This window comes from Neovison vison, chromosome 4 (genome assembly GCF_020171115.1).
Source record: "Neovison vison isolate M4711 chromosome 4, ASM_NN_V1, whole genome shotgun sequence".
In the NCBI taxonomy this organism is placed as follows: Eukaryota; Metazoa; Chordata; class Mammalia; order Carnivora; family Mustelidae; genus Neogale; species Neogale vison.
Genome location: NC_058094.1, coordinates 225,672,483 through 225,695,415, shown reverse-complemented (window position 1 = coordinate 225,695,415; position 22,933 = coordinate 225,672,483). Strand labels below are relative to the sequence as shown.

The window sequence follows — 22,933 nt, the reverse complement described above, 5'->3', positions numbered from 1 at the left end:
ATACTTCGTTCCTCGTATCCTAGGGGCTGCCTTCCAAACCAAGAAGGGGAGGCCAGATGGGGAGGTCCGATACAGGGACAAGCAGAAGAGGGTAGGTTCAACTCCTCTTACAAGCCTTGACCCAGCGGGTGAAATCCTTGAGTACGTGGACAGTCCGAGAAGCAGAAGGCTGTTGTGGACATCGAGAAGAGAGCTTGCGCGCCGCGGGCCTGGGGGGGCTCGGTAAGAGCAGCACAGCCTTCTCCTGGGAAAGAGAGGAGCCGGCTGTGTTCAGAGTTGATGGTGACAGCGTCTCCCCTGGTCCTGATGGGGAAGGGAAGGAGAGCCGCTGGTCCAGGGACTTCCCGACCACTGTGCTCTCCTTCGTCCATTTAGTACAGGAGGGAAAGGGATGTCGAAACGCATTTCTTCATGTTTGCTTGATCCTTGCCCTGGCTCCTGGGCTAGGCAGAGTAGATCCTAATCACTTGCTCTCACAGACGGAGCTGAGTCAGAGGGGCCAATGTTACCTGGCTCTGTGAGGCTCGGAAGAGGGACTTAACTCCAAGTCTTGTTACTCCAGCCCCTGCTTTTTTCCGTTGACCATTTGGCCTCGGTTCCACAGCCTGCAAAAGGTCAGGGAAGGGGAATGGGCTGCTTCAGCTGCCCCTATGTATGTGGCTTTTATCCTGGTTAGCTAGTGAATGTAAAGGACTATGCAGAAGTCACACTTCATGACCTGGCATGGCAGGAGACAGGTCGAGGACATAAACGGATTACAAAATACAGTGTCTCACAGACATGCGGCACACCAGGGCAATACAAAGTCCCTGGGGTTTCACTTGCCTCCTTTCAGAGTTGGTGGCCTGCTGGGATTTGTTGGCACAGGCTTTAAGGCAGAACCCTCTGCCAGCTTGAGCAGAGGATTTCACTTTACTAAGTCTGGTTCTGGGCAATAAGCTCTTGGCTTGAGCTGGGTGACATATATCTTCAAGACCAGAGGGTCTTTAACCTTGAGTCCTTGACAGTGCATGATCCATTCTGTCCTACCAGAGAGTGACAGGCTTATTAAAGTGGCCTTTTATTGGGGGGCGCTACTGGTGGGAGGGAGATGTTTAATATATATACCCTTTTGAGCTTTTGGAATTTTGTACTATGTAGTTTTATCACCTATACCAAAAACAAACAAACAAACAAAATGAATGCAGTTCCTTTTTAAAAAAAAAGTCTCTTCCTTCATGCTTTATTTGATTGGTGTTGTTACTGCTCATATAGCTTTAATTTCAGGGATTATAACCCAAAGCTCCTTCCGTAATTTATCAAGTCAATAAGACTCCTGTTGTGTATCCCACACCATAAAGCCATCAAACCAAGTACTGACCTGTCATTTTTGAAGTAAAGTACACTTTTGAAGACTGGTCTTCCCTCTTGGGATCACGAAGTGCTTGGTTAATTTAACAAGGGGTTCTGAAGAAGATCTTGAGGATGTACAAAGATCATCCTAGAACCCTAGTAGTGAGGCAGGGTTCCCGGACCTGAGGTGAGGCCCGTCTATGTTGTCCGTGGCAGACGTTCTCCCAGCAGACTTGTCTCTACGAGGTTTCATGAGTTTAATGTACAGCCCAGGACAGATCAAGACTTCGTGGAAACCATCCATTTCTCCTTTTACCTGTCTGGCATACTGTCCAGCATAACCAAAGAAACGTCTTCTCTAGGATCCCACCCTTTTCTGTCCCACCCCGCTGACTCTGTCTCTCCGGAGGCTGTTTTGTCATCGTCAGTCTGACTTTAGTGGTGGTCACTAGGCCATCACAACACTCCTGATTTGGACAAATGTCTCTGAGATCCAGAGTTCGCTCCTGCCCGCTCGGCCTTGGCTCAGAAAAACCAAGACCCTTAGGCACAGGTTTCCCTTCTCACCTGAGACAATTAACTTTCCCAGTCTAGGCTGCATGTTCCTGAACTGGCCCAGCTTTGCTCTTACTTTTAACTAGCTTGGCTCTCGCGGGCCCCACCTGAATCAGTTTCCCAGCGGCCAGGTGACCTCCATTGTAGCTAGCTAGGTGCGTTCTGGGTCCTGAAACGCGGGGCACGCTCCTGTTGACTTGCCTGTCGTTTGTCTTTTTTTGCCCGTTGACCTGGGCCTCCTATCAAGCAAGAGTGCCGGAGACTTTTGCCTCTAGACTGACAACTATACCGCTGGGAACAGGGGTGGGGGTGGTAAAAGACGCTGTGTTTCTGTGTTAGAGAATGGGGGAGGTGAGCAGAGTCATCTGCAATTAGCGAATAATTAGCGCCGCTGACCCTTGGGGCTCATCAGCGCTCCTGGGGCCAGCCCCCAGCAATCAGCTAGGGCAGGTCGAGAGTGTCAGGCCCAGGAATGAATAGGGCTCATCAGCGGTGCTGGAGCCTGGGAGCCAATCAGGGAAATTAATAGCAGAAGAGAGGGAGAGAGAGGGAGGGAGACAGAGATAGACAGACAGACAAGAGATACGGATATAGGTGAGAAATGAGAAAAAATAGAGTACGACAACGGGGATAGGGAAAGAGAAGTAGGAATAATCAAATGGGAACAGGGATAGGAAGGAAGGACAGGAGGAAAGGGGAGAGTGGAGGAAGGAAAAGCATGTAAGGGATGGGGGAAAGGTGAGCGGAATGGTGAGTACTTGGCGTAGTGTGGGTCCTCGAGGAAATGACCCACAGAGGCTGCCGCGAGGAGCTGACTTAGTCCGCGCTTGGGAGGAGGGACCGAGGAGGAAGGGGAAGAGCCAGTATCAGGAGAAGAGAGACCCGAGGAGAGGGGAATGGGGTCGGGAAGAAACTCCCAAGGGGAAAGGGCCCCCCTGCAAGAGCTCTGAGCTGCGGCGCCCCGCGGCAGAGCGCGCCCCCTGCCGTTCCCGCCTCGCCGCCCGAGGGGGAGCGGAGGTCCTGTCCGGCCCGCGTGGCTGGGGCTTGCTCTCGGGGCGGCCGGGGAAGGGGCGTCGGGGACGGGGAGGCACGCGGGGGACTGGCCCAGGGTCCGGCGGAGGACGGCGGCCCGGGGGCCTGGGGCGTCGTGGTCCCGCCCCGCCCGGTGCGCCCTCCTTGCCCCGCGTCCCGCGCCACGTCCACGCCCGGGCAGGGTGGGCTGAGCAGGGGGCGGGTCGGGGCGAGGGAGGGGCACCGGCCCAGCAGCTGCCGCCGCCTTCTCGTCGGCCGCAAACTTTCACAAAGCGGCGTGTCCGGCCTCATCAATCTCCATTAATAATAGTTGGTTGGGCCGCGGGGGGCGGGCGGGGGTCCCGGGCCGGCCGGCCGGGCCGCTGGGAACGGGCTCTGCGGAGGGAGCGGAGCCGGGCGCGGCAGCGGCGGGCGGAGGGAGGAAGTGAAGCGTAATTTGAGGAAGATGGATGAGTCCGGAGGGCGACACCCCCAGCCCGCCCGCTCGCCCGCCCCCTCCCTCCTTATGAGAGAGAGGGAGCGCGGCGCCGGAGCCACACTGCGCCGAGCCCGCGCCCCGCCGCCACCTCGGCCGGGAGCCTGGGAGCGAGCCCTGCGTGTCCGCGCGGGGCGCCCGAGCCGCGGGGCGCACGGCGGCGCCCAGAGGGGAGCGCCCCGGGGCGGCCGCAGCTCCGGGCACGATGCAGAGAGCTGGAGGCGGGGGTGCCCCCGGGGGCAGCGGCGGGGGCAGTGCTGGGGGCCCGGGCACTGCCTTCTCCATCGACTCCCTGATCGGGCCGCCGCCGCCTCGCTCCGGCCACTTGCTGTACACCGGCTATCCCATGTTCATGCCCTACCGGCCGCTGGTGCTGCCGCAGGCGCTGGCCCCTGCCCCGCTGCCGGCCGGCCTCCCGCCTCTCGCCCCACTAGCCTCCTTTGCCGGCCGCCTTACCAACACCTTCTGCGCGGGACTGGGCCAGGCCGTGCCCTCGATGGTGGCGCTGACCACCGCTCTGCCCAGCTTCGCGGAGCCGCCCGACGCCTTCTACGGGCCCCAGGAGCTCGCCGCTGCCGCCGCCGCCACTGCCGCCCGAAACAACCCGGAGCCGGGCGGCCGACGCCCGGAGGGTGGGCTGGAAGCCGACGAGCTGCTGCCCGCCCGGGAGAAAGTGGCAGAGCCCCCACCGCCCCCGCCTCCGCACTTCTCAGAGACTTTCCCAAGTCTGCCGGGTAAGTGCTGGGCCGACCAGGCGCCGGGCGGGAGGCTCGTTCACTTGGAAATCCCAGGCAGCAGCTTGCTCAGAATCTCAGCACCTGCCTGGAGCCCTGGCATCCCAGACCCCCCAGATGTGGGCTTCTGCGGAACCACCTCCAGTTCTGTTCCAAAGGCGGCCGCTCTGGATCCCAGAAGCCCGGCCCTGCTGGGTGGTCCAGAGTCCTGAAGCCTCACCACTACTCCCTTCCAAACCAGTACCTTTCCTCCCTGCGTTCTAGTCTTCAAGACTTGGCTCCCACTTCTCTTTTTAAGGATCCCTTCATTTTTCTCCTCTGGGAGAAGAGAGAAGCTGCAAGTGTGGGATTCCTGGAGACACTAGCAAGACCCTACGGTGAGGGGGCACCGGGGCAGCTGGCGGTTCAGTAAGGGGATGGCAGTTCTGGCTTCGGAGAAGACTGGACTGACCCCAAATAGGCTCTGTGAGTGCAGGGGCAAAGGGAGGGTCTTAAAGCTGTGGTGACCCGTTGGTGACCAGCTGGTGACCTGTCTTTGCCTTAGTAGTAGAGGTCATTTCTGAATTGTCGTATTTAGAGATCAGTCTTGAAGAACTGAGTAGGGGACCTAAGGGGACATTAGCGAGCAGGGGGCCTAGCACCTGCCGCCCCAGGACCGACTGGGAGGTCAAGATGGAAGTTAAGGGTGGGGCTGGCTTGGGCGTGGCACAGGCACCTGGAGTGGAGAATCTGGCTGAGATTCTGGAACCTGGGAGATTCTGCCAAGAGATAATGCAGGAATCCTGGCTTCTCCATGGGAAGATGCCCTCTCAATAGAGGCAGGGTGTATTAAACTGAACCCCGTTTAGAATCAAGCTACCCGGAGTCCTCCTGACCTTCCTCATCCATCCTCAACCTCTCGCTGCCGGAAAAGCTTCCCCTCTCCAGGGGCAGATACAGGTGTGGTGAGATCCAGAGCGTACACAATGTAGTGGGCTCTGTTTAGGAAAAACGGGCTGCATACAAGCATGGGGCTCCTGGAGCTTAAACTTATCTAGCACCAGAATGAATCCACATCTGCTTAACCATTCCTTATATCAGCTTAGCAGGTACAAGTGACCCCAGGAGGCCTGGGGGTTGACTCTAGCAGAGGCAAGAAGGAGATCCGAGAGTCCTTTTGTGCTTTGTCAGGAGAAGACCGCTCCTGGTGACAGGTTCCTGGGCCCTTCCGTGAAATTGTCCGAAGGTCTCTTCCCAACCCCAAGTGCTGCCACAGGGCCTGTCTTCCCCTCCTTTTCCCCTTTAGCCTTGGGCGTTTTGGCTTTGAGGATTCAGCTGTTGTTTTGTACCTGGTTAGGCCAGGGGGATCCAGTGACTGAAGTCAGAGCAGCACCCCCTAAGGGGGATCAAAAGGAAATTAGCAGCAACTGGAAGGTGGGAGGAAATGTCCACAAGATAAAAGGGCCAGGAGCGGAGCGAGGGGAGGGGAAAAGCAGCTGGCAGGACGATCCGAAGAAGAACGGCTCAGTAGGATTTTCGGAATCATAGTCCTAAGGCAGAAAAGAGCAAGTGGACCGGGATGGCACTGGGGGCAACAGGAGCTGGAGGAACAAGCAGACACCTGAGGAAGAGATACGCTGGTCAGGGAGCAGGAAGGCAGACAACCAGGGGAAGGGGGGACCTGGGGAGGATATGCTGAAGCCACGGGAGAACTTGTCTTCCTCTTGCGGGCTGCCCTTTGTTGTTTATTTTGACCCATTTGTCAAATGAAGGCTCTTTTCCTGAAGCAAATAGAATATTGGCTGTAAAACCGGACAGTGAGAAAGAGAGAGAGAGAGAGAGAGAGAGAAGTAAGCAGAGGGAAAGAACAGAAGAGAAATGTTGAGGAAGGAAGAATAGAGGAAAGGAAGGACCAGCAAATGCACTCTGTCCCCTGATTGTCCAGAGAGAGAATATGAGCGAGGAGACGTCTGTGTGTTGGAAGAGAGAAGTATAAGGGATTTCTAGCCTGGGTTGGATGAAGAGGGATCAGCATGTCTGTACCAGAAATGTGTGTGTGAAAGAATTCTGTTTTGAGAGGCTTGGGAGGGAGCTAACTCAGTGTCCGGGTAGGAAACAGGGAAGTGTCCACACTAGGAGTAATTTTTTAAAAAATGTTTCTCCACACGGGGAGTGATAGTGAACTGGAATTTATATACAGAGAATGATGAAGGAGAGATCATAATCTAAGGGAAATATTGGAAGTCATCAGAAGACACCTGTTCTTGGAGTAAAGACTAGAATGATGGGAACGAGATCTTACAGGGGAAGAATTCTGAGAGCTGGTGGCGTGAAGGTAATCACTCATATCGGAAGGAGATCCACGTAAAGGGTTTATAGTGGGGCTTGTGGGACACGGCAGGAAGGAGAGATTTCCGAAGAAGCCCTCAGAGAGGATAGTGACTGGGAGATGTCTCTGTGACCCCCCACGTCTTATCATTCCCAGTACAGACTCTCCTGATGCCGCCTCATCACGCCACTCACGTCCCCGTGCCCAGTCGTCATTTCGTCATTTATTTCCCTCCAGGAAGTAGTTCTGAAAAGAGGAGGAAAGTCCAAAATGTTAGACATAAATTCAGTTTTGGGGAGTGATGACACATGGCCTGTGCTGAAAATGGTGGGAAAATGAATACTCTATTTTGGGAATTGTATTAAAGTATTTATTGTGAAATGAGAGTTTTTGCTTGAATAATGAGATTGAAACCTCAACATCAGAAGAGTTTGCAGAGAGAATGCTGTCTTTAAAATGACAGAGGAGGAATTGCTGTTCTAGTGTGAGTGGCTGACATGGGTCTGAAATTATTAATTGATATATGTTTAGTGTTTTACAGTGACTAGCCCTGTTAAATGAAATTATAGTGAGGCTAGGCCAATCTGGAGAATGATGAATGAAGCTCTTTTGTTGGGAATTACTATTTAAAAATTTTTTTTGCTTCAAGTTGAGAGAGACACCACCTTACTACAACTGCTGATGAAGAAAATAACTTTATTATGATTCAGTTGTGGAGGCAGAAGCTCTATTAACAGGCAAAAAGAAATACCATGTATGGAAATAATGGGTAGAAAAGGCATTGAGAATGGTAGATTGAAAATAATTCTAGGTTTAGAACGTGGGGACGGGATAATTGGGGAAGGTGTCTTAGAAGTGATTAAAGAGGAGAGAACTTTGAATTCATAGAAAAGATTTAAAAGTGTGAATCAACAGGGGCACCTGGGTGGCTCAGTGGGTTAAGCCGCTGCCTTCGGCTCAGGTCGTGATCTTGGGGTCCTGGGATCGAGTCCCGCGTCGGGCTCTCTGCTCAGCAGGGAGCCTGCTTCCCTATCTCTCTCTCTCTGGCTGCCTCTCCATCTACTTGTGATTTCTCTCTGTCAAGTTAATAAATAAAATCTTTAAAAAAAAAAAAAAGTGTGAATCAACAGAAGAGCCCAGAGTAGTGCTGTCTAACAAGCTGTTTATGTAATTAAAACATTAAGAGCCATCTTAAAAAGGTAGAAATAAACAGGTGAAATTAATAATACATTTTATTTAGCCCAATATATCCAATACTATTTTAGCATGACTCAATATAAAAACATTTAAGGAGATATTTTATACCCTCCCTCCATGTTATCTTGGAAATCCCTGTGTATTTTCTACCTTTAGCGCATCTCAGCTCAGATCAGCCGCGTTTCTCGTGGCCGGCAGCCTCCCGGGGCAGTTGTGACGTGTATTCACCGACACGAGAGGTCTAGAGTCGTGAGGACGGAGCCCTGTGAAAGTGACAGGGAAAAGGAGCTTTGAATTCTGTGGTAACAAATACTTCCCTGTGTTAGGAATAGGGGATAAAAGACAGCAGTAAACGCTACATGACAGAAGGAAAAGAGAATTCTGCCTTGAAAGAGTTGGGCGGTGATGCTCCCGTTGTGTGTGAAGGTGCGTGAGCTCCGCTGAGAGGCATCAGAGCTGACTTGCAGATGTGCACTTGCTCCTCTCCGCAGCGCTGCGTGCACGTGATCCTGTGCTGGGGGAACGACGAAGGTCTGTCCATCTGGAGAAATGCAGGAGGAAACTTGAAACTGGGGGGCTTAGAGCAATGACTCAGGGAGAAAGGAGTTGGATCGCTTGAACAACTTTTTTTCTTTTTTTAAGATTTTATTTATTTATTTGACAGAGAGATCACAAGTAGGCAGAGAGGCAGGCAGAGAGAGAGAAGGGGAAGCAGGCTCCCTGCCGAGCAGAGAACCCGATGCGGAGCTCGATTCCAGGATCCTGAGATCATGACTTGAGCAAAGGCAGAGAGGCTTAACCCACTGAGCCACCCAGGCATCCCAGGAGTTGGATTGCTTGAAAAAGACTTAAGAAGTGAAGAATGGGGGCGCCTGGGTGGCTCAGGGGGTTAAAGCCTCTGCCTTCGGCTCAGGTCATGATCCAACGGTCCTGGGGTCGAGCCCCACATTGGGCTCTCTGCTCATCAGGGAGCTGCTTTCTCCTCTCTCTCTCTGCCTGCCTCTCTGCCTACTTGTGATCTCTGTGAAATAAATAAATAAAATATTTTTTAAAAAAGTGAAGAATGGTAGATAATCCATATATAATTGTTAGATGGATGGTAAAAATATAGTGAGATTGACATGACAGATAATGCCGTGTTGAGCATATGGTGAAGAAAACATCTGGAAAGAAAACATTGAGTTGATCTAGGAAAGAGAATATGATCGAACAGAATCAGGAGATGGCAGTGTAGTGAACATTATTTTAAAAACTAAAAAAAATTAGCTAATTTTAAAAAATTATTTTATCTTAGCAAGTGAGCAGGGGAGGGGGGCAGAGGGGCAGAGGGCGAGGGAGAGAATCTCAAGCAGACTCCCTGCTGAGCACAGAGCTTGACACGGGGCCCAGTCCCAGGACCCTGAGATCGTGATCTGAGCTGAGACCAAGAGTCAGATACTTAACTGCGTCACATAGGCACCCCCAAACTGGCTAATTTCTGAGCAGTGATTGGCAGTAATGATGGAAATCATGCAAGGAGACTAGGGAAACTTCCTAGGAGCACGACATTTGAGGGATGATTGCTGTAAGCAAAGCACCTGATTATAGCAGGAGAACATTTTAGATGCCCCATCAATTAATTTTTTTAAGATTTTATTCATTTATTTATTTGACAGCTCAGAAGTAGGCAGAGAGGCAGGCAGAGAGAGAGAGAGTGGGGGAAGCAGGCTCCCCAGTGAGCACAGAGCCCAATGCGGGGCTCCATCCCAGGACCCTGGGATCATGATCTGAGCCGAAGGCAGAAGCTTTAACCCACTGAGCCACGCAGGCGCCCCTGTCCAGATGTATTTACTGATGAGAGAAAAAATGGGAAATAATAATGTGACATGAAATCAGAGACTTCTGTTGTTAGAAACAGGAGGGAAATTTTTCTTGGAAGTGATGGATGGAGACCCATGATTCTCTAGAAATGCTGAGGGAGGCACACAGTGAGAGTGTTGGTTCCATTGGCATTTCTAGAAAGGTGCATGTGGCATTAACTTAATGCATTAACTTAATGATAAGATTGAAAGAACTTTTATCAAGGAGGTGTGACACATGCGCTCAGGTGTCAGCTCTGTCCCTTAGCTGCACAACCGTGGCCAATTGCTTCCTTCATGGACTTACTATACTCCAGACACCATGGGAGATTCGAAGTCATACAGCATCTCTAGGCTTTAGTCTCCTCATCTATAACATAGAGGTTGATTGAGATTATTTTTAATGTTTCTGTCCATTCCATAAAATAAAAGTTTGTTTTTCTAGCTTCACGGATTTCATGGTCTTATAAACGGATCTATTCATTATGGGGTAGGGAAAAATTATGTCTTTATTTTTACTAACTTCTAACTAAAATTTGCATTTTCTTTAGTTACGGGTATAGAGCAGAAACCATAGTAGTTTCAGCAACAGAAATTATAGGTCTCAGTGGCTTAGTCATTAAGCGTCTGCCTTCTGCTCAGGTCATGATCCCAGGGTCCTGGGATTGAGCCCCGCATTCGGCTCCCTGCTCGATGGGAAGACTTTTTCCCTCTCCCCACTCCCCCTGCTCTCTTCCCTCTCTCACTGTGTCTCACTCTGTCAAATAAACAAAATCTTTAAAAAAAAAAAAGAAATTACAGATATTTGTGTCACCAGCAGAATTTACAGGCATTTTCTTATAAATGTATAGTCTTTGAAGTCATCTTGTTTAATTAATTAATAAAGAAACATATATGATTATAACACAAAGTCATTTTTAAGTATCTGAAAACTGCATTTTTCTATAGTGGCTTCTGATGTAATCCTATGTGTTTTATGTTATATACCTAAAAGCATTATTCTAAGAAGGGGTTCATAGGTTGTATCAGACTGCCAAGGAGTTCATGGCACAAATAGGGTTACGAAGCCCTGGTTGAGAGACAGAGATCCCAGCACGACAAGATGAACATTTTCTCTGGAGGACTGGAATACTGAGGTGCCTTATACCACAGTGAAGGTGAGAGTTGGGAGGCTTGAGTAGAAAAGGGGGATCTCTGCAGTGGCATATGGAAATGTGGGTGAGTGTGTGCAGATGATTAGGACAATTCCTATGCTCAGCGCGATGGGCATAGATGGTCTATGCTGGGAGTAATGGGAGCAAGGCAGTAATTGGAATAATGACGGGGAAATGCTTTTTTTTTTTTAAGATTTTATTTGATAGAGAGATCACACGTAGGCAAAGAGGCAGGCAGGCAGTGGGGGATGCAGACTCCCCGCTGAGCAGAGAGCCCGATGCGGGGCTTGATCCCAGGACGCCGAGATCATGACCTGAGCCGAAGGCAGAGGCTTAACCCACTGAGCCACTCAGGTGCCCCAAAGGGGGAAATACTTTAATTGAAAGGAGGAACATGGTATGGCGAACCAAGTGCTTTGCAGTGAGACTAATGTAATGACGGGAAGCTACAGGCAGAAATTTTACCTCGGAAGTAACCGGGAAAGGAGGATCTTTGCCTTGACGTGGGAATTAGGGAATAGAGATGACAGCATAACGGAGCCGATGTACAGAAAGAGGGAAACTGAAATAGGAACAATGACAGGGAAAGAGTTTTTATCTAGAGGAACAACAAAAATATGCCCCACGATGGGGTAGGAGAGAGGAAGCCCTGGTTCCAAACCAATGGAAAGGACAGAGCCCTCGATGCAGGTGATGGCGCCCATGGCCACACTGTCCATGACGGCGAGCAAAGAGGTCTGTGTTGAGAGCGATGGAGAAGAGGTTGGGGCTTTTCACTGGAAATATGGGAGGAAATTGGCAGCTTAGAGTCATGTGGAAGAAATACTGATGCGCTAAACTGGGAGAAAGAATTCGGGGAGAAGAGATGCTTGAATCTGGTGTGATAGAACAGCGAGTCCCACAAGTTAAGTTGTAGTAGGAGGAGACAGTGCAGTTACGCATGTCCTTGGGAAGCAACATCTCCATTCCCTTCCCACCATGGAAGGGAAAGGAATGACCTTTGAGTGATGAACTAGAAATCTGTGTTAAAAGCAAGGGAGCTGCAGAGCCTCACAGAGACTAGGCTGTGAAAATCGAGGAAGGGAGAAAGGGAGACAGATCCCTCCGAGCTGGGGGTAATGGGAGACGGATTTCTTGCCTGAAATGTGGAGGCAATGGTATTACAGTGCAAGTCTGCGTTGGGAGCGATGGGAGGAAGACAAAATCATCCTGAGAGCGAAGGTAAGAAGCGTTTTGTGCTGGAACAGGTGGCCACTTTCTGCACGAGATGTGCAGCTCCTGGGAGCTGGGGACTCAGGGACCCTGGCCACACGTGTCTCACTTCCTCATCAGTACAATTAGGGCTTTGACTCAGATGACCTCCAAGGTCACTTCCGGCTCTATAATTCTGTTTTATCTTTAAGGATACCTTTATTTTTCCTTTTTTTTTTTTTTTTTTTTTTTTTTTTTTAAAGTCACCCTGAGCAAAGGGGTTGGGGAAAATTCTCTCCTTGCCAGTGCTGAGTTGTGGTAGCCCAAGAGGAGGTCAGGCTGGGATATGGGTATCTTGAGGTGGAATCAAGGCTGGGCTTTAGGATGGAAAAGGCTTTGTCATTTTGGATTGGGGAAGGGTGACTGGAGCCATGGCTGTGTACGTTTGTCCTATTAAGAGAGAGAAACGTTTCACGAAGGTGAGCGATCTTATTGAGGCCAAAAAGATCGGGGATCTCTTGTGCCTGACTTTACCTGGTGAGGAAGGAGGGGAGTGAGGAAAAGAGAAGTTGTGGAATCAGTTCCCGTACTTCTCTATTATCTCTTCATCTGGTACGATATTTGTGATGGGCGACGTGAGAATTCAGTGTTTGCAAAAGAGATGGGGGAGGCACAGGCGACCAAGCATGGGCTTTGAGTACAGACCTTGATGCGACCCTCTTTTTTTTTGTGAGAGAAAACTCAAACAGCAAAATATTAACCTCTGTGGTCACAGCTCCCTCACCAGCAGAACAGCGCAACAACGGGGATCTCATGACGTTAAGGGTTCAACGAGAAGATATTTGCCAGCATCTGAAGCACTCGGTGTGCAAGGAATTATGGTGTCGCTCTGGTACTGGAAATGGATGGGGAGCGTAGCTGGGAATTAAGTTGGGGAAGACTTCTTTTTTTTTTTTTTTTAAGATTTTATTTATTCATTTGACAGACGGAGATCACAAGTAGGCAGAGCAGTAGGCAGAGAGAGAGGGATGCGGGGCTCGACCTGGGGGCTCAGGACCCCGAGATCATGACTTGAGCTGAAGGCAGAGGCTTAACCCACTGAGCCACCCAGGCGCCCCTGGGGAAGACTTCTTTACCAAGAACTGGCTAGGAAACGCGACATCTCTATTGATACGGAGAAATGCAGCTGGGCGTAATGACAGAACCCGCACTGTGTTCTGAGAGCTGTTTCTGCAGGGAATGCCAGCAGAGAACCAACGTAGCATCTCAGGAGGGTAGATTTCATCCTTTTTCCTTTGGCTCTTTCTCCCTCCTTTGGTTTCTCTGTCTCCAATTTGGGGCATTCTCTGTGGCTCCCAAGACCACCAAAGCCCTGTTTTGCCCACTGGGGCCTTCTTTTTCTTTTCTTTTCATTGTGTAAAAACAAAACAAAACAAAAAACAAACCACCTCTCCTTTCTTCACCTCAGTTCCTATTCTGTCATATAACAGATCTCAGGTTGATGTTAGGAGCAAAGCTACTGGATTAAAATAATTCATACTCAGATGGATTAAGGAAATTTTTAAAAAGATTTATTTATTAGAGAGAGAGTGGGATGTGGTGCAGAGGGAGAGGGAGAGGGAGAAGGAGAGAAGCAGACTCCCCACTGAGCGTGGCCCCTGACGCGGGGCTGGAGCTTCCGACCCCGAGATCACAACCTCAGCCAAAATCAAGAGTCAGATGCTTCCCCGCCTGAGCCACCCAAGCGCCCCAGGGAGACTTTTTTAAAAGTCCAAGTGAATTTCAAACTGGTGGAAGGTTAGGTGGTGTTATTAGGAATAATTTCAGGTAACATGGAAGCCTTACTTGGGGTGGGAGAGCTGTGCGGGTGAGGAGGAGAGGCTTACTCTCCCTGGGGTCACGTGAGCTTTGTCACTTCCAGTTACGGCATTGCACGGAGAACTCTTTGGTTTGAGAGTGACAGCAGCTCAACTCCAGTTTAAGCTGAAATGGTCATTGATTGATTCACAGGACTCTAAGTACAGGGGTTGAGTGGATCCACAAATGCAAACGGTGTTATTAGATCTTTCTTCCCTTTCAGCCTGGCCCCTCTCTTTCTTTGCCTCATTCTCTCCTTAAGAGAAGTAAGGAGGCACAAGCATCAGCAGATCTAATTTTTTGTAATCCCAGGTTGAGACCCCAGTGGATTCTGGCTTACACAAAATTCTGGAGTAACTGATTAACTAGCTTGAGTCCAGTCTCCAGGGAGATGGGCGAGACGGGATGTTAGGATTGGTCAGATGCAGGTCACGTGCCTACGTTGTCACCGAGGTGGGGAGATGTGATTGACGGTCCCACTGTACTAGGTAGCTGATGAGAAGCAGTGCCCAAAGGAAGGGGGTGTTATTAGTGAACAAAGGATGAAGGGACGCTGAGGAGACAAAAACAGACCCCCAGCAGATGGCCACCTCCCCCAGAAAGAAAGGCGGGGATGGATCTTAACTCCCTTTCGGTCTCCCGGAGAAAAACCTTCTCCCTCGCTAGAGAAGTAGTTCTAGGAGTGATGGAAGGGACAGCGAGAGGAACTCTGTAATGAGGAAGGTGGGGAGACAGGAGTGTGGTAGGAAAGTGTCTGTTCCTCAGCGAGGCCGGCCGATTCCTGGATAGGAAGAGCTGCGCTTGAGGGAGGGGGCATGCGTTCGTAAACTAGAAGCTAGGAAAAAGATGGATATTAAACCAAAACTGTTTCCATAGCTTGGCAATAGTGTTTTTATTTTTTTTTAATTTATTGGTTTATTTGGCAGCACAAGTAGGAGAAGTGGCGGGCAGAGGGGGAAACAGGCCCCCCACTGAGCAGGGAACCCGATATGGGACTCGACTCCAGGACCCTGGGGTCACGACCCGAGCCCAAGGCAGACGCTCAACTGACTGAGCCACCCAGGCGACCCAAGCAATAGTATATTTAAACGAGAAAATATATTTCTAAATAAAAGGAATGCTGACTGATAGGGTTACAGCATACAAAGCAGTAATGGCAGGAAAAAACAGATCTGGTAGGAATTTTGTCTCGGGGAATGACAGGACAAATAGCCTATTCGAGGACAAAGGTGGAATTTGGTAAGTGGGGCCGCTCGTATGTCAATCGTGAGGGCCGCCTCTGAGCATAAGGGGAGACATTAGTGATCAGGCTAAGGCTCTGGAGTGTAAGTGAGAGGGAGGAGGTCTGAACCCCAACTGGGTTTGGTAGCGCGGGTATTTATCTGATGAGGCGTCTGGGCATTTGCTTGGAATGGGAGGGAAGGGGTAGCAGGAGCATTGGTTGGAGATTTCAGGGACCGGGTTTCCAGACATTAATCTGTCTGTAGCTGTGTGACTTAGGAGAATCATTTCATCTTTCGGAAGCTCAGTTTTTCACCTGAAATAAGTTTATCAACCTTCTCTTAGTGCTACTAATAGGTCTCCTCTGTTTCAATGAGTTGCTTCGAGGTAAATAATATGTGTGAAAATGTTGTGGAATGTCGAAGATAACAAGGGTGCCCTTGTTATTGACAATGGTAGGGCTGTTCCGTCACGAGGGGAGTTCTGAGCAGTGGGGAAAGTGCCCCGAACCTGTCTTCCAGGTCGGAGGGGTTCTGGATTGCGATGGTGTAGAGAAAATCCTCATGTCAGTTTGGAGTAAGGAATGTGGAAGGGTCATCAGAAGAGTGGAGAGAGAGAAAGTGAAAGTGAATGTTCTTTTTTTTTTTTTTTTTTTAAGTTTTTATTTATTCGACAGAGATCACAAGTAGGCAGAAAGGCGGTGGCAGGGGGGGACAGGCTCCCCGCTGAGCAGAGAGCCCGATGCAGGGCTCCATCCCAGGGCCCTGAGATCATGACCTGAGCCAAAGGCAGAGGCTTGACCCACTGAGGCACCCAGATGCGCTGAAAATGAACGTCCCTTACTGCATCTGAAGTTAGAGGGAGGAGGAGTAGCATGAAATTAGCAGGAACGAGTGAAACACAAATTGGAAGTGAACTAATTGTTGTAAATGATGGGAGAAAGTACTGTCTCCAGAAAGAACAGAGAAATAATTCTGTCCTGGGCATCGTGATGAAGATTTAGAAATGAGAGCGTGGTGGTAAACATGCCTCTTTTTTGAGGGATGACTTAGGTTTCTTTCTACCTTTTGACCTCCCCCAAATTGTTCCTGGATTTAAGAAGCTGAGTAGTTGGCCCAGGACGGTCAAGGGGAGACTTATGGTCCTGACAGTATTTCGGGGAGGGTGAGGGGGAAGTCGCATTGGAAGTAGAGGGAAGAGAAGTCAAAACCGAGTGTAACAGGGGTGGGGGGACTTCTCTTCCATGGATAGTGAAGGCTGTTGATTTTATAGAAGCTAAAACAGGAGAGGATGAATGAGGGGCAGCGCAGGGGTTCTGTGGGTTCTCAAAGCTGGGAGTCTAAAGTGGTTTTCTGCACCATAACCCGAGCCCACCGTTCTTGGTGACCATAGCTGTGGACTCCCCCTCCAGATGATGCAAATCTGGTGCTATTTATTATTTCTCCTGGAGAATACCTTCCATGGATTCTGTGGCCCTTGATTTCTTCCCCAGCCCGACCAGATCCATTCGCAAGATGGGCTTTTCTAGCTCTCTGGTGCTGCTTCCCATCCTCTTGGAAACAAGGCCCCACGCCTTGTGTATCCCTGGAGTCCAAGAAGGTGCCCCAGGCAGGACCTGACAACCATGGGACAGAGCTGGTGATTTCTGGTTCTCGGGGTCATAGCGTCCCCTGCGAGAAGTAACAAGAACACTAGATGTTTCCTGGTAACAGTCTGCTCCACGCTCCTTCCCCGTGGATAGATACCACACTTCTCTGAGACTCCAGACACCTAAGGAACAAACTGAAAACTCAACATTTTCTTATATTACCAATAACCTCATCTTCACACACAGAGAACAGAACCTTCCTATCTGTTTGGCCTACCTATATACATAATCAAATTGTTTCCAATGTAAAAATGTTCCTTTTGCTAAAAATTGTTCTCATCAGAATCATTTCCCACGTAGAATTTTCAATGAAGTCTCATTTTGTGGATCAAGGTTTTTTTTTTTCCTCCTCATATCAACCAATTATAGCATCTGCAATTAGTAATTTGCTTTTATGGACATTATATCTACCAAGTCCAATTATTCTAAATCAAATTTTGCAATTAGAAATTTTATCAGAAAGATTTGCTTCCATCAGTAGTTAGTCAGCACAGTGTTCTGTGTGCAATTTTTGTTTTATTTTGTTTGATTATATTTACTATTAATATTCATTACAATTCAGATAAAAGAAAGTAGCGTGCATTTATTTTGTAGCTAGTCCATAAGAAAATAGTAAGCCATTTCAGGATCGCTCTGTTGTTAGGGATTGGGCTACTGCAGGGCCCGTCTGATTCCGCTGAGTATGTGTCCTCTTCGGGTGTCGATTGCAGCTTAAAGTGCCCTATCTTGGTGGAAGGAAGGTAGGGGTGTGATTTTTCTTGTTTTGTTTTTAAGCTTTTTGCTTTCTTTTTCTCTGATTCCCCCGCCCCCCCCATTTTCTAGCCCTTCTCTAAACTTTCCAGCCCCTTCAGTTTCTCTGACTCATCATTTCATTCTCCTACCACTTGTCTCCTGCCCCAGTCCTCTTCCTGCCTGCTTTGGCCCTTTCTTTCCCACATCTCAGTGTCCCTCACTGCCCGAGACCCTCTCCTTGGAGGGCGGAGCTGTATTTCTCCCTCCTGGTTGGTTTCCCGTATCGCCCCACCCCCACCTCCTTGTAAGAGTTACTTATCAGAGCCCTCCGGGTCATGATCATAAAGGCTCAGAGAGAAACTCTTGCCCCTGCCGTTTGGCCTCCCACCGGGATCAAGTAACCAGGAGAGGTTGCAGACCTGTGTCCCTTGTATGGCTTTGAAAGCAGCGCTGAGGGAGGTCTGCTTCTGTGGGCTTGATTTTATGGAATCTGGCTGAAGACAGAGGGATGGATGGTATGATCCCGGGAGGTCCCTGCCAGATCCAGGAGCCTGGGAGCCTCATCTCAGTCATCGTCGGTGAGATTTATTGGACACCCCCTGGGTGCTCGGAGCTGTGCTAAATGGTTTCATCCTTCAAGCCCTGAAATCTAGTTTCTGCCTTTTTAGCAGCTGTTTAGAATATGTAATACTGGACTGAGTTTTTACAAGATTTTCTTCTTCTTTTTTGTTATGTACTGGGTTTTAAAAATTGAAAGAGGATTTAGTAGTGATGTGAAGGATTTCCCTTTCTTTCTTTTAGCATAAGATCCTATAGATCCCCCCTGCATGTGGGCTTCTGCCCAGTGAACGTGAGATCTGAGGTCATACTGGAAAGTGGGTAGAGTGATACTCGTGGAGACAATGTCTTCTGGGCGCTGGAGGGCGGGGACTGTGGGAACTATTTTAGGAGAGGCTTGGGAAAGGAAGAACAGGGGTGGGGACAGAAGACGGAGAGAAAAGGAGGAAGGGAGAGAGAGTGCTTGGGAATAGTTTTTTATTTAGTCAACAAGTCAGCAATATATTGAGTGCCTACTCTGGGCAGATGATTTTCTAGATGAAGACACAGCAGTGAAAAATATATTAAAACTCCCTACCTTCAGGAAGCTCATATTCTAATAGGAAGAGACAGCCAATTAAATAAATGAATGATGTGGGTGACATGTACTATCGTAACAAAGCAGAAAAGGAAGATAGAAGTACTGGGGCTTTCATTCTAAGAGGATGATCGGGGAACATCTTGGTGAAGTACGGACCTGAGGGAGACAAGGAATGAGCGAATGCAGAAATCTACGTGGAGAGTGTAGTATTCTGAACAGAAGAGTCATCTGGGGAAAGAGCAGGGGAGAGGAGAACAGGGGCAGGGGAGGGGAGGGAAGGGGAGGACAAGAGCAGGGAAACCAGTCTGGAGAACAGGTAGATGAACCAGGCGGGACGTGAAGGAGACCGGGACTGTCGGATGCAGGGGGCTCCGGGAGTGGGGACGGGCTCCGGGGTGGGGACGGGCTCCGGGGTGGGGACGGGCTCCGGGGTGGGGACGGGCTCCGGGGTGGGGACAGGCTCCGGGGTGGGGACGGGCGGTGAGAGAGGAGTGAAGCCTGACCGGAACAAGGAGGCTGGAATTCCCACTAACCAAGCTGGGAAGGTCGTCAGGAGTTCTGTTTGGGACACGTCAAGCCCGAGTTCTGTGAAAACGGAAGAAAGCGTGGGGAAGAGTCGTCAGTGAGGGAGAGAACCAAGGCTGTGACTCCTGCAGAAAACAACACGGGTTTGGCTAGAATGAGGTCTGGGAGGAAGCGCGGGACGGATGGCAAGAAGCAACCTCTGTAGACAGACCAAGGGACGGACAGACAGATGTCACGTGGGTGCTTGAGGAGCCCTGGAAGCTGCTAGAGGGAGCCGGGGTGGGTAGGCCGCGTGAGCCTAAACAGGGCGCGCCACAGGGGTTTTGAAATTAAATGAAGGAAGCCGGACAGGAAGAAAGGGCAGGGCTGGGGATAAAAATACCCTTGAGGTGTGAAGGATGCTGAGTGAGGGAGGTGGGCGGTCTGGACGTGGGCTGAGAAGTCTGGCCTCTCGGGAGGTGTGAACAAGGCTCTAGGACCAGGACGAGGTGGGCTTTGGGTTGGGGAGGGCTCCCTGGCTGGGCCTGGAGACCCCGAGATGCTCCTTCTGAAGCACAGGCACTTGGAGAGGGGCTGGAAGGTGTTCAGAGCGCACGGCCTACTCCTCTGATAGGGCATCTCACTGTTCCCTGAAGTTCTTTTACTTCGGCTCGTTTCTGGCGCCCCCGGCCGTGTGGCGCGGGGTGGTTGTAGACAGGGGCCCTCCGCCCTGGGGAAACCGCAGCCCCTTCACTCCGTGAGCCCCGGGGCCGCGCGGTGACTCGTGGTGTCCCGCTCGCCCGGGTCCTCTTGTTCGCTTCCCTATGGCCAGTTTCCTTCTGACTTTTCTTCGTTGCTTATTGGCTCTTCGGGCAGAAAACAAGGCAGCTGTACAACTCTGCTGCTGAAAACGTTTGCGATCCGTCACTTGCCGTTCTGACAAACTGTCCGCGGACGAGATTAAAACTGATGACTGAATTAAGTATTAGAGTTACATATAGATGTAAAACATGGGCTATGGCTGTGATTGTAATCAGTCATCGACCAAGTGAGTCCGATTTCTTCTACCGTTTTCCTCCCCATTTTCCCTTGTTGCCCTTCTCGTTCTTTATCGTCTGCCGCCTTCCCTCCAGCTCAGGGGCCTCCGGGTTCGGAACTTGAGCAGAAAGCAGCTGTGTGTGCTGCTCCTGCGTCCTGGTTGGGAGAGAGATGTCATTTGACGGTTGAGGAGGGGACACTGGAAGGGGCCCAGGAGAGCGGAGGCCCGGGGAGAAGCTCTGTGCCCGGCGCGGGTGGCTGCCGCTGGGAGGGCGCTGCATTCTGGCTGGCTGGGTTGGTCAAGAACTGGAAGTAGGAGTAAGGACACCACCCAGATCCCTTGGTAACATTCCTTGGGCCCAGATCTGCCGTGGCGGGGCTGGTGAGAATGGGGAATCAGAGGACCCTTAAGTTTCCATCTGGAAATGAGATTCTAAGATTCTGGATCTAGGGAAGAGGGAAGTGGGAAGCCAGAAGCCAGAGCTGAGCTCAAGCCCGGGGCAGGTGAGGGTGCCCTGGAGAGTACCAGGCCGGCAGTGTGATCTCCCCGTCTACCCCATGTTAGCACTGCGTCCTGCCTAGAGCAGCAGGAAGCCTGGAGAGCCAGGCCCACACCGCTTGGCGCTGGGACCCATGCTGTCTGGGTCTGGAGGGGTGGCGAGTGAGTGAAAAGCCCTTGGCCCGGGGTTTGGAGAAAGCTGGGAAGGTAGTGGGTCGGGAAAATGAGGTGGGTGACGGTGACGTTGAAGCCAGGGAGTGGCGTCCCTTTGATGTACACTGACCGCCCCCTCCCCGCACTTGCTACAGTGAAATCTGTGCTGGTTAATACCTTTCTTTCCATTTCTTTGTCTTCCCTGACCTCTTCCCCACCCCACATCCTGGATGTCCTCGTCTCCCCTCCTCCCCACCTCACCCCTTCCTTGTCTCTCTTCCTGCTGCCGTTCTGTCCGTGCCTGCCCATGGTTCCACGTGCCTCCTCCAACCTGCCTGCCTTTTCCTCGCCTGCTCCTTGCCCATCCGTTGGTTTTCGCTCCCTGCAGCAGAGGGGAAGGTGTACAGCTCCGATGAGGAGAAGCCGGAGGCCCGAGCAGGAGACCCAGCAGGCAGTGAGCAGGAGGAAGAGGGCTCGGGGGACAGCGAAGACGACGGTTTCCTGGACAGTTCTGCAGGGGGCCCCGCGGCTCTCCTGGGACCTAAACCGAAGCTAAAGGGGAGCCTGGGGACTGGAGCGGAGGAGGGGGCACCGGTGGCCCCAGGAGTCACAGCTCCGGGGGGCAAAAGCCGCCGGCGCCGCACAGCCTTCACCAGCGAGCAGCTTTTGGAGCTGGAGAAGGAGTTTCACTGCAAGAAGTACCTGAGCCTGACGGAGCGGTCCCAGATCGCGCACGCGCTCAAGCTCAGCGAGGTGCAGGTCAAGATCTGGTTTCAGAACCGGCGCGCCAAGTGGAAGCGCATCAAAGCCGGCAACGTGAGCAGCCGCTCCGGGGAGCCCGTGAGAAACCCCAAGATTGTCGTCCCCATTCCCGTGCACGTCAACAGGTTTGCCGTGCGGAGCCAGCACCAACAAATGGAACAGGGGGCCCGGCCCTGAAGGGCTCCCAAGGATTTCGGAAGCAAAGCATCTGTTCCCCGGCCTGCTGGGAGACTGGGTTAGGTTCTGTGCTCCCAAGGGGCTCCTGCTGTGAACCGGCCCTGGGAGGGGGGCTCGGGCAGCCACTGGATCCAGTGTTAGCTGTGCTCTCCTGGCAACCGGGCACTCGGGCACTGGGCCCTGAGCCTGTTCCAGAGCCCCTCAGGCTGGGGGCTTCAGGGTTCAGGGGGCTTGGGTGCTGAGGAGCTGTGGGGATCATGGAGGACTCCTGGGGAGGGGGTGGGTTCTAATATGCGAGGGCCTGGAAGGTTCCCGGGAATGACTTCTCACAGGGGTGGGGAGAATTCAGGATGAAGCCTAGCCAAGCTGATCGCAGCTCCTTATTTATTTTCTGTAAAGTTTGTATGTATGGAGCCATCCGCCTCCGTCTGTCTGTCTGAACCCGAGGCTGGGAAAGGACTGTCCCCTCCATCTTCAGCCAGGGTTCAGGTCCACCTACCTGCCTCGTGCTGGGGCCTGTCTTGTCTGTCGGACAGGGCACACAAAGAAACAGAAACTGTCACTAACCTCCTTAGAACCCCTCAGCACAACCGTCTCCCCTTGTCAACTACCTCCACTTCCCGTCTGGGTGCTTCCCACACTGTCCACACCTCTCGACCCATGTTCCCGCCACAGCGCTTCTCTCTCCCCATTAAACAAGGCAAGCTTCTTCATCTCTGCTTTCTTCTCTTGGTGAGAGCTGGCAGACATCAGGAGAGGAGGTTTGCTCCCTTTCGTATCACGAGGGGAAACAAAGTGCTTGACCCTGGGTTGGCAGAGGGATGTCCAGGCTCTAACTCAGTAGAGGTGACCAGGCCCGTCTGTGACTAGGGCAGCTTGGGGGCTCACCCGGATCACCGGTGAGCTCAATCCCCTTCTTCCACGCAGAGGACACAGCAGCCGAGTCCGTCTCGGCCACCTTTCAGAATTTCCAGATGGGAGGGCCTGGAGTCAGACTCCTTTCCAGTTCTGTTCTTACTGCATTAATCGTGAGGTCTCCTTCTCCCCATCGTGTGGGTCACGCAGCTTGGGATACCCGATCCTCCTCGGTTATAAAGCGAGATGGGTCGAGAGGGCCCACTGCAATGGGATGAGGCAGGCGTGAATGTGTGATGTTCTGGACAATTGTGTACCGTGGGGGAAGCCGCAGAGATAGGGCCTGGGAGCTTCGGGGCTGGGATTCTAAGAGCAAACGAAGGACCACCTCAGCGGACAAAGTCAGTGTGAGGTCAGGAGCCTTCAGGGGCACTTGGGTAGACTGTGAGGGGAAACAGGACAAACTGAAGTCATTTGCCATTTCCCCCACCTTCGCAGAAGGGCTGCTCTCCTGGGCCAGCCGTGCAGCGGGG

At 51.3% G+C, this 22,933-nt stretch overlaps 1 protein-coding gene across 1 annotated transcript; it reads left to right on the top strand.

Moving 5' to 3' along the window:
- The first annotated feature begins 3,599 nt into the window (after positions 1-3,599).
- Positions 3,600-21,660, top strand: GBX1 (gastrulation brain homeobox 1). Its single transcript, XM_044246862.1, has 2 exons — positions 3,600-4,128; positions 20,995-21,660. Exons 1-2 carry the CDS (start codon positions 3,600-3,602, stop codon positions 21,543-21,545), a joined length of 1,080 nt encoding a protein of 359 aa, XP_044102797.1. The 3' UTR covers positions 21,546-21,660.
- The last annotated feature ends 1,273 nt before the right edge of the window (positions 21,661-22,933 follow it).

What these genes read in the sequence shown, in the direction of transcription:
- GBX1 (XM_044246862.1), top strand. Translation starts at nt 3,600, where the DNA reads ATGCAGAGAGCTGGAGGCGGGGGTGCCCCCGGGGGCAGCGGCGGGGGC. An exon ending in GACTTTCCCAAGTCTGCCGG is followed by an intron (nt 4,129 to 20,994) that starts GTAAGTGCTGGG and finishes CGCTCCCTGCAG; the next exon opens with CAGAGGGGAAGGTGTACAGC.